Raw genomic sequence first — 11803 nt, forward strand, 5'->3', positions numbered from 1 at the left:
GCACAGGCCCTCCCCCACACAAAATTCCTAGCTCGACACAGGGCGCCCAAAACCTCAAAAGTACAAAATACGAAAGTATCACAGAAAATAAGTACTTAATGATTATTTTATCTTTAGGAGCAGCACCTCGTATGTGACCTGGTCCCGTTCAAACTGACCCATTTGGGTAAATACTCGAAAAGTTGTTAAACAAATAAAACATAACTCACAATAACTAAATGTAATCCAAAACTCTAAATTATCGGTAAATTACGCTTGAATCATATGGTTGTTTTTTCCTTGTGTGAGGTCGAGTAAGATGGGGTAAGCCAATTAATTTCCTAGGACTAAGTAGTAGAAAGGCCTATCAAGTCTCGTTTCTTCTTCCCTCCCCTCCCCCCACTTTTGTAGGTAAACAATGTAGAAGGGCCCTGGGGTCAAATCAGATTGCTTCTTCTGGACTGAGCTCAACACACGCCAAGATCCATCTTTAAACCTTCTAAGAACCCCTCAAAACAGCATGCAGATCAAAGGCTCCATCGCTCTCGTCACCGGGGCAGCTAAAGGAATTGGACTCGCGTTTTGCACAGCTCTGCTTAAGAACGGAGCTGCTTCGGTATGAATGTAAAATTGTTGTTGTGCTGTGGTTCTACTATTGCTTTACTGCTTGCCGGGTCGTAGAAGGGGCGCTATAGCAGTTCTTTTCTGGTAGCTTTTACAATATTATGGTGAGTCCTTAAACGTTAATCCTAGATTAGTTAGGTCCTTTAACAGATGTCAAAGTAGAGAAGGGACGACGTACTGGGTACTCTGTGTTGTTTCTCAAAGATTTGTTTACATTTGGGGTAGGAGGTATTGCTTCCGTCATGTCAAGTACTACCGGGGTTATATTTTTATATCATCTTTAAAAATGTTATTTTTACAAATATAATTTTTTGAAAAGTTGATTTGTGTAAGCGTTTTCTAAAAGCTTTCGCAAAACTCAAGGGGGTCCTAAAAATTAACGGTCCGGCAGTCCCCTGTTGAATTCGACTAAATATGTATTCCAAAACAAATAATCTTTGCTGGGAATATCCAAGCCCTTTCTTTTGAATATATTTTTTGAGTTTTGCGTTTTCGATAAACCCATACACATAATATATACTCTTCAAGATCGGCATTCCTATAAATATTGTCTATTACATACAACGCGTAAATCCAAGGCGTAAATCTCCAAAATCGTCACCATAAAAATCTTTTTTAAAGGCCGACGCACTGCTTTCGCAAAAGCCTCTAGAAATCAAGAATTGTTATTGAATTCTTTTTCAAAAGTACAATGTAATTAGTGATTTTTTTTATCTTTGATCGATAATTGTTTTCACCTAATTGACAAGTCACTAACAAAACTGTATTCCAAAACGGCCAATTTGAGGATCTTGACCCATTGACTAGTATCCATATAAGGGGTTTCAATGACATTTATGTCAATATTGCAATTTGAGTTCCCATGGACTACTGTGAAAAATATTCTGCGCCACTTTAAAAAAAAAAGAAATAGCCCCTGCCCTTATACATCACATCCTTGAAAAAGGTAGGGGGAGGTTGCAATTTGTCCCCCCCAAAAAATAAATAAATAAATAAATAAATAAATAAATAAATAAATAAATAAATAAATAAATAAATAAATAAATAAATAAATAAATAAATGATTGAATAAATGAGTAAATGAATAAATGGGTAAATGAGTAAATAAATAAATAAATAAATAAATAAATAAATAAATAAATAAATAAATAAATAAATAAATAAATAAATAAATAAATAAATAAATAAATAGGCAAGTGTAGGTCAGAATGAATTATGAATTATACATCACATCCTTGAAAAAGGTGGGGGGGGTTGCAATTTGTCCCCCCTAAAAATAAATAAATAAATAAATAAATGATTGAATAAATGAGTAAATGAATAAATGGGTAAATGAGTAAATAAATAAATAAATAAATAAATAAATAAATAAATAAATAAATAAATAAATAAATAAATAAATAAATATATATATATATATATATATAAATAAATAAATAAATAAATAAATAAATAAATAAATAAATAAATAAATAAATAAATAAATAAATAAATATAATAAATAGGCAAGTGTAGGTCAGAATGAAGAACAGAACGAGGGTGAGAGAGAGAGAGTGATAAATGAGAGCTGCCCTGCCTTCCAGAAGAATCTGTTATACTCAATACATTCTGACTTCCCTTTAGCTCCCCTCTACACAAAGAGGGGTAAAAATAACAACAATTTTAACACATTGACCCCTCAACCGGCCTGTACCGGCTTTGGGAAGTACCCACAACCCAAAAAATTCATAAATTCAAAATAAACACAACAAGATGAAGATACTCAGGCATCAGTCTAAGGGATAAATGGTCTTGCAGATATGCATCCAACCAAGGTGTTGGCATCTACTCTTAAGCCAAATAATAGCACAGGTTCTTTGACAAATCTCAAATCGAACAAAGAGAGAAAAGCAGAATCACCCCTCTCAATAAAACGCTCAAAATACCACACAAGGGAGAAAGATCAGCAAACACAGCTCAAGACACAAATAGATACCTTTATTCTGATCCTCCAGGTACATTTCCTTGGCCTCAAAACACAATGCCCATTCCTTGAAGGATTGTACAACCACGAAAATATGTTTACGTATTGCAAAGCATTCTGGGAGATCCAGGGGGAAATTCACGAGGGGAGGGCCAGTCAACACTCCTCTCCCCAAAGTCAGATGGTTTTTTTATAAGTCATTTCACCCCGAAGCCAAACAAATCAATTCCAGGTCATACAGACCCAGAATAGCAGTGTAAACAATTTTGGAATCAATTTGGTTTCAGAAAAGACAGCATTTAGGAGAGCTGTGGTGATTCATTAGAAAATTATTTTCTCATCCGGGCAAAGCCAAACAAGAAAAAAATCATCATGAATCCACCTTTGCTTGCAAATATCCATAAGCAAAGCACTCAATTATGCCCCAAAAGACTTCATGATGTCCTGAGACACTCTCCTAATATGCTCATAGCTGTATTTTTGATGAAAAATACAAGCAACCATCAACTTGTGCTGGCTTCAGCACAACGACGAAGGATTAAAAGTGGGGACCGCAAAGCACTGTTGGAAAGCTTGGATACCGCTGACTAGGTGCAGCTGTGTTTGACTTTGACGGGCTGTATAACACTCAGAATAGGGGGGGAGGTATCTGTTTTCAGTCTGTTTTTTGTAAACTCAGCTCCAAAAAAGCCAGGAGTCAATGGGTTAATGTATTTTTGTTTTATTTTTTGTTATTCCTCAAATAAACTATGCTACTGCTAACAACCTTGTAGCAGATCTACTTCTCCCAAAACTTGCTTAAAATTCAGTAACCTCTATTGCTTTCTTTCATTTATTCTAATTATTATTAATGTTTAAACGTTTGTCTGTTTAGGTGCGAATAATTGACATTTGTATCAATAGTGGACTGAAAGCACAGGAAAATCTCGAGGCTCAGTTTGGTCCTGGGACAGCAGAATTTATAGAGTGTGATGTCTGTAACAGGGAAAAGCTATCAGGTATGTCAACAAATACAATTATCAATTATGTTTTCAAAGATCATGGCCTTTAAAAACGATTTTTGCTAATGGCTGTGAAAATATGAAATCTCCAAATAATCAGAACACAAATCAAAATTCATTAGTGAATAGCCATAAACATGAATTAAATTGTCAACAGTATCCTATTCTGTATAGACCAAGTTAATTAATGGGTCGCAAAATACATGATTTTGCAGGGCCTGCTTAACCCTGTTATTCTGCACTTCTAATTGATATCTTTTCGGTTCTTTGGTTAAGTTTCACTCATCATTAGAAGCCATCCGTCAAACAGTTAAAGATCATAGCAAGCTGGACATTCTTTGTAATAATGCAATAATGTCCTGTTATTCTGCACTTCTAATTGATATCTTTTCGGTTATTTGGTTATTTTTCACTCATCATTAGAAGCCATCCGCCAAACAGTTAAAGATCACAGCAAGCTAGACATTCTTTGTAATAATGCAGGAATCATAGATGAAAAGAACTGGCCCAAATCGGTAGAGCTTAATTTGGTAAGGACTCCAGCTTTTGCCAGCCCATTAGCTCTACCTGTCAACCCCACAAAATTTCAAGGCTTGAAAATGTTTTTAGGGGAAGGTGGGATATTTTTTGGGAGGGAGGGGGTATACCCCACTAAGTGGCTCACAAGCTAAAGCAGCTAAATGGCTTTAATGCTATCATTGAGCCAATCAGCAGACGTTTGAAATTCTGAAAGCACACAATATAGATTTTGCATGTATATTTTCATTACTCAGAAAGTAAGCAAAATGTCTATATTCTATAAAAGGATTTTCTGAAGGATAAAAATCTCTAAAAAGTGGGAGATTTGGTGCACCATGTGGGAGAGATGGAGAAGGGGTACAAAATCTTGTGACTCCCGCCTTATGCACGAAAGTTGACAGGTGTGCTAGGCAATCCATTATGCGTATGATCATCTGCATCATTATCACTATCATCAACATCATGTCATCACATTCAACATCATATCATTACCATCATTATAACCCAGTCTTCCATAGACCATTTAGGTAAAAGACAACATAATGATATGATTACAAATGTAGATTCTTTTCAATTCTCTAGATGTCAGTGATTCATGGTACTTACATTGGAATGGAAGAAATGAGCTCTGGGGTCATAGTCAATGTATCGTCAATGGGGGGTCAGTCAAAGTCCCCCACCACCACTTCTGTAAAGTGCACAAGCCTTTCAACCAGCTCATATCTGTGCAGTACCAAATTCCTCTCACAGAGTACTGTGATCTCTTCCTAGCCCCTCCCCTCATAATACTCTGATCCTCTTCCTAGCCCCTCCCCTCACAGTACTCTGATCTCTTTCAAGCCCCTCCCCTCACAGTACTCTGATCCTCTTCAAAGCCCCTCCCCTCCCCTCATAGTACTCTGATCTCTTTCAAGCCCCTTCCCTCACAGTACTCTGATCCTCTTCCAACCCCTCCCCTCACAGTACTCTGATCTCTTCCTAGCCCCTCCCCTCACAGTACTCTGATCCTCTTCCTAGGCCCTCTGCTAGAACACAAATCATTCCCTTAGTTCATCCCCTCACAGTAAACTAATCCCACATACAGCCCTTTCCCTCCTAGCTCCTACTATCAATTTCTAGATTTTGCCTTCTAGATGGTCTTGAGAGATTTTTCAAGTCATTCTGTGTTAATTTATGTATCATTGTTCTTCTAGGTCTAGCCCCTATTAGCGTCACTCCAGTGTACAGTGCTGCTAAGCATGGCGTGATTGGGTTCACACGCAGTATTGCGCCGGTATGTAAAGTACGGGTTGGGGTTGGGCAGGGAAATCTAGACACCATGGAAGAAATCCACACCTATCTGTAAAGGCCTTAAGTAAGATATCTATATTTATGGCTACTACCCTCGTAAAATTATTATATTGGTAAAACCTTTAAAAGAAAAAGTCGACAACAACGCAGATTTATGTTTTTTAGAACGATATTTCGGCAGGCCAATACCTGCCTTCTTTAGGTTATAAATGAGTTACAATGGCATGTTACAGCTAGTATATGTACAAAGTTCATTGATGATTAACCAACAAAAGGTAAAAATAGTAATTGAGTAAGGAGTAACTTATGGAAGATGGTAAACAGGGTGGTGTGGATTACTAAACAGCTAAACGGTTTCTTCACGCCGTTTGAGGCCACCGGGTTCAAGAGTGCCAGCGCGAGTTATCAGTGTGGCTTCCCTTGCTTTGCGAATGGAGTCGCGGTCATTTCTTATTTTTTCAATAGGTATGAGCTCGATGTCAGAAGCGGAGTGGTTAGGTTTTAGGGAGTGTTCAGCGGCGTGGGTTGGTATGGGTCGAGATTGGGAGTCTACAGTTCTGCGGTGGTCATTAAAGCGTTCTTTAAATTTGCGTTTAGTTTTCCCAATTTATTGAAGGTTACAGCGGTTACATTGAGTATTATATTGCCCAGGTGTTAGCGCAAATGAATATAAAATCTGTTTTTGGCAAGGTAATGATTCTGAGACTTATATGACCCGATTGCGACACGTAGTCATCGTTGTTAGGTTGCCCATCGCAATGGTTTCCGCGCCGCTTATATGACTCTATATTGACATGTAGTCATGCTTGTTAGGTTGCCCATCGCAATGGTATCCGCGCCGCTTATATGACTCTATAGTGACATGTAGTCATCCTTGTCAGGTTGTCCATCGCAATGGTTTCCGCGCCGCTTATATGACTCTATAGTGACATGTAGTCATCCTTGTCAGGTTGCCCATCGCAATGGTTTCCGCGCCGCTTATATGACTCTATAGTGACATGTAGTCATCGTTGTTAGGTTGCCCATCGCAAGGGTATCCGCGCCGCCTGCATCTGCCCAGTTTTCACAGACACGCCCTTATTAGATAAGATAAAAGAAGAAATGCCTCAGATGTCTACACTACTGGAACACATCGGTGTTTGCACGTGAGTATGACAGCCATCTTCAACACTATTACTACACTACGTTCTACTAAAACAACCAAATGCAATAGCAACTTTCACTCTACCACCATAACCCCAAACGCCACCAAAGACAACAACTCTCACTAATACTACTATTACTACTACTGTTAAATATTGTTGTATGCACTTATTACAACAACGAACTACAATCAACCACCAACATCCATATGCAACAGCACCTCTTAATCTACCACCACCATCCCAAACGCCACCAAAACCCAACAACTACTCTCACTACTACTACTAGTACTACTACAACTACCACTACTTCTGTCATATATTGTTGTATGCACTTATGACAACAACGACCTACAATCAACCACTATTACTGCACGACCTTCTACCACAACCAACAGCAACTATCAATCTACCACCACAATCCCACCACAAACAACAACTACTCTCACTACTACTACTGTCACATTGTTGTATGCACTTATGACAACAACGACCTACAATCAACTACTATTACTACACTACCTTCTACCACAACAACCAAATGCAACAGCAACTATCAATCTACCACCACAATCCCACCACAAACAACAACTACTCTCACTACTACTACTGTCACATTGTTGTATGCACTTATGACAACAACGACCTACAATCTACCACTATTACTACACTACCTTCTACCACAACAACCAAATGCAACTATCAATCTACCACCACAATCCCACCACAAACAACAACTACTCTCACTACTACTACTGTCACATTGTTGTGTGCACTTATGACAACAACGACCTACAATCTACCACTATTACTACACTACCTTCTACCACAACAACCAAATGCAACTATCAATCTACCACCACAATCCCACCACAAACAACAACTACTCTCACTACTACTACTGTCACATTGTTGTGTGCACTTATGACAACAACGACCTACAATCTACCACTATTACTACTACACCATTTTCTAACACAAAAACCAAATGCAACAGCAACTATCAATCTACCACCACAATCCCACCACAAACAACAACTACTCTCACTAATACTACTACTAGTCACATTGTTGTATGCACTTATGACAACAACGACCTACAATCAACCACTATTACTACACTGCCTTCTACCACAACAACCAAATGCAACAGCAACTATCAATCTACCACCACCATCCCAAACGCCACCAAATACAACAACAACTCTAACTAATAATAATACTGTTGCCACATATTGTGGTATGCACGTATGACAAGAAACTATAATCCACCAACAAGGACAACGATAGCAACAACAAAATCAAGACAGCAATACTCGGTCTTATCATGTTCTTCTACATCAACAACAGTACTAACATCGACGAAAACACTAATAACAACAAGAGCTGCACCAACAAGTCAAGGGTTTTAACCACAGCAACTAAACAAAAGCAACAACAAGATAATATTACTTAACAGCGGCATATAAAACGTTACACAATTTTGGGGCTACTTAGCAACGCTCAAGTGAATTACAAAGTGCTTGCAATCCCGAGTTTTAAGAGCTGACAAAATTGCTGAGGGATTTTTATAGAAATCACTAGCTAGTAAAATGTTTTTGCTTGCAATCTCGTTCGTGTTGAATTTATTGCTTGCAATCTTGTGTTTGCAGAGTTGACCAAATTGCTGAGGGATTTCTATAGAAATCACTAGCTAGTACACCTTTTGCTGTTCATAACTGGGAAAGGGACATTCATTTGTGCCAAAAGTTACATCGATAGCGTGTATTGTACGTTCATCAACATCGCACGAAACATCATTTAGCGTGACTCGACTTTCAATAACAATAATTGAATATTCGTGAAAATTCATTAGCATCAACGGAGAAACAATAACGCACTTGGACATTCAATTCGATTGGAACGATCATTTTTTTTGCGCGCAATGAAAATTCAATTGCACGTTTGGACAATCAGTAGCGTTTAATGACAATCAGTTATACGAAATTGAAAATTCATTAGTGCTATAATCAACAAGCCTTTTCAGACAATCATGTTCATCAAGGTGACATTCATGAATGTGGTTTGACAATCATTTGTTCGATTCAAACAAACATTATAAGAAAAGAAAATATCATTAGTTTATCTTCGATTTTTGAAGTGACATTTATACCTGAAATTGATCTCTATTAACACAGCGAGGCATATAGGTTTGCATAAAATGAAACCATTGCGCACATTTCGCTCCCGTGACTGTTCCTATGTTGTAGCCTCCGATGTTGAGAAATGGGCTGTAGGGCGGTAACTTTTTAGCTCAGTGTTTGGGCCGGTATCTAGTGGGTTATGGTGCGCTGGTGCACCCATCGTAAATAAAAATGACGTTTTCGTTGGGGTAAAGATTCAGTCGTGTTTGTGAAGTCGTTGAATCTTTGTGCATTCATTCCCCCCATGATAGAAAAGTGGAAGATAAGACCGTTAGTGGGCGAAATAGCCAAAGTGATTGTGATATTTCTTCCAATTTGACCACATACTTGGCGGTACGCTCTCTCACCCCTCTTCTAGCTCTTCCCTGTGTTCGAGTGGTTACTTGGCGGCATTTTCATACAAACGTTTTCTGTTTTTCTATAGCGAACGAGTGAGTATATATTTTTTGCTTTTATAAACCCTCCACAAAAAGTTTTGTTTGTTTGTCTTGTTTTTTGTTGAAAATTATTTATAGTTTTATATTTCTCTTAATTTTAGGAGCCCACTGTTTAAAGAAAAAAGAAAAATAGTAACTCTAATGAAATTTTATTTTTCCTTGTTGTTTAGTTTAAATTGGATAAATGGTTGTCAAACCACATTGATGGATGTCACATTGATTGTCTTTGTTTGTTAATAGCACTAATGACTTTTCTATTTTTTTATAACTGATTGTCAATAAACGCTACTGATTGTCCAAACGTGTAATTGAATTTTCGATTGAATGCAAAAGAATGTTTATTCCATCCTGAATGAATGCCCAATTGCGTTATTGTTTGTCCGTTGATGCTACTGAATGTTCGCGCATATTTAATCATTGTTATTGAAAGTCGAGTCACGCTAAGGATGTTTCGTGCGATGTTGATGAACATACAATGCACGTTAACGATACAACGTTTGGCACAAATGAATGTCCCTTTCCCGTTATTGAACAGCAAAAGGTGTAAAATGTAAAATGTTTTTTCTTGCAATCTCGTTCGTTTGAAATTTATTGCTTGCAATCTCGTGTTTGCAGAGTTGACCAAATTGCTGAGGGATTTCTTCAGTTGCTCCAGGACGACGAGAAAGTGGGAGGGGTCCTGAAGGTCACGGCCAAAGACGGCGTGGGTTACGAGGAGTTCAAGTACCAAGGAATTTAGGAGGATTGTATCATCCTAGCAAAATTCCAAGCCAAGCCACGAGTGAAGATAGCCATTTTCCAGATGGAATTTGTCTTTATTTTGATACAATTTGTGTACTACTACTGTAAAGAAAAATATGTTTTAGTATTGGTGATTTGGCAACATTCAACCAATCCTATATGCATAAAGATTTCTAGTTCGTCACTGAAACAGACGATGCCATGTCTTTTTTCCAAAATACACAATACGGAAGCGGAAACGTTTCCAATGAAAAAAAGTTCCCTTGTTAATTGGAGATGTTTGGCTTGCCCCCTCTCGCAACGGCCTGGTCAAAAAACATATATTTCAATATAATATTCCTCTGATGTTAATATCATACACAATGTACGCAGGGTGAAAATAAACAGTTTTAATAAAAATACTGTGAGTAGCATAACGCGTGGATAATTAATATTACGAAACAGAAAGAATGATTAACTTGTCTTTATTTTTAGGTTATTCCTTACTTTGGCATTAATGGTACAACCAGACTTGCCCTTCTCATAATAGATAAAGACTTTTATCAAGAATTCCACCGATATATTTAAAAAAGCATCGACTTCTCTAGAATTCCTTTAGCGCTTGAAACAATTGAATTTGGTACGATGAAGATAAACTAAGTTTTTTGTGGTTATTTTGTTGTTTTATTTGATTAATATCAAGGATCTCCTGCGCAGCCCTCGTAGTGTCAGGGATCCCCTGCGCAGCCGTCCTTAGTATTAGGGATCTCCTGCGCAGCCCTCGTAGTGTCAGGGAAATGAAAAGTGTCGAAGGCCGTCAAATTTCTAAGCTGTAAAATGAATAGTGTCGACTTAGGTGAAGTTTACTGTATTTCCGGTAATTGAACAGGAAACCTTGATTTTTAAAGGGAACCTTGATGTTCGAAAGGAGTCTAAAATGGGGGTTTCAAGCTGTACTCACAGGTTAATTGTGTCGACTTTGATCTTCGGAATCTGTAACATGAATATCATGAATAACAATAGAATCAAAGATGGCTGACAGGATAGGGATTGTTTCTAAAGAGTCGGGATGTTCCTAGAAAGAATTTTCGGAATTCTAGTATGTTACACAAAAGGAGTTCGGTACTAAAATGCAGTGGGTTTTCCAGCAATTTTTTTCCATTCCGAACTATAATTATGATCTTTTTTTTTTTGTTCTCTTGGTAACAGGTGTTATCACCGAAAGCAATCTAACAGCAGCTGGGGTTCCATGTAAAAAAAAAACCTTCATCACTTACACAAGCAGTGATACATTTTGACTCAAGTATGGCACTGAGTTCTCTGAGTTCTAACGAGTCTCAAGCGGTCCTAAGCGAGACTCTAAACCCAGCGGAAAGGTGGTTCCTACATCTTGGCAAAGTGGTTATAGCTACTTTAGCGATGACTTCGATAAGCGGTGATTTGCTAATGTTTGCGACGTTCCTATCCAACTCTTCGCTTCAAACTCGTCCCAATTGTCTCTTCGCTAGCTTGATCTTGGCGGATTTTCTCTTAGCAGTGTTTGTTATGCCACTTGAAGCGGTTCATTTAAGCGTCCTCCCAGCCTGGCCTTTTTCCATTGCTCTTTGTAACATCTGGAATTCGGCAGTTGTCGTTTTGGCGACGTCGCTTTTGCTGAGTATCATGGCTATGAGTTTGGACAAGTTGTACGCCGTGCATCGACCTCTTCATTACTCCTACCACATCTCAGGCAAAGTCCTAATCGCCATGGCATTGGTTTGGTCCTATGCAGGAACAAGTGGGATCACAACATACTTTCTGTGGACACGGTCCGAGGTTGGATGCAGGGTTCTGTCTTTGCCGTTTGAGTATTCCGCACCCTTTCTGTTGCTCAACGTTCTGTTGCCATACACTGTGTGTGTTGTCACAAATTTGGTCATTTTGAAAGTCTCAAGAAAACAGTCTC

The 11803-nt window shown here is 38.2% G+C and overlaps 1 protein-coding gene across 3 annotated transcripts; it reads left to right on the plus strand.

Annotated features, from left to right (window-relative positions):
• Nucleotides 1–405: 405 nt before the first annotated feature.
• LOC116615574 (15-hydroxyprostaglandin dehydrogenase [NAD(+)]) lies at nucleotides 406–10292 on the plus strand. Of its 3 annotated transcripts, none has more exons than XM_048720763.1 (7): nucleotides 406–595; nucleotides 3441–3564; nucleotides 4051–4097; nucleotides 4669–4747; nucleotides 5280–5359; nucleotides 6394–6521; nucleotides 9754–10292. In XM_048720763.1, exons 1-7 carry the CDS (start codon nucleotides 500–502, stop codon nucleotides 9875–9877), a joined length of 678 nt encoding a protein of 225 aa, XP_048576720.1. In that variant the 5' UTR covers nucleotides 406–499; the 3' UTR covers nucleotides 9878–10292. The 3 variants fall into 3 exon arrangements, with proteins under 3 accessions (XP_048576720.1, XP_048576719.1, XP_048576721.1); XM_048720762.1 differs by having other exon boundaries at nucleotides 407–595; nucleotides 3991–4097; XM_048720764.1 differs by having other exon boundaries at nucleotides 457–707; nucleotides 3991–4097.
• Nucleotides 10293–11803: the final 1511 nt, after the last annotated feature.

The sequence above is a fragment of the Nematostella vectensis genome, chromosome 13 (assembly GCF_932526225.1).
Source record: "Nematostella vectensis chromosome 13, jaNemVect1.1, whole genome shotgun sequence".
NCBI classification, from domain to species: domain Eukaryota; kingdom Metazoa; phylum Cnidaria; class Anthozoa; order Actiniaria; family Edwardsiidae; genus Nematostella; species Nematostella vectensis.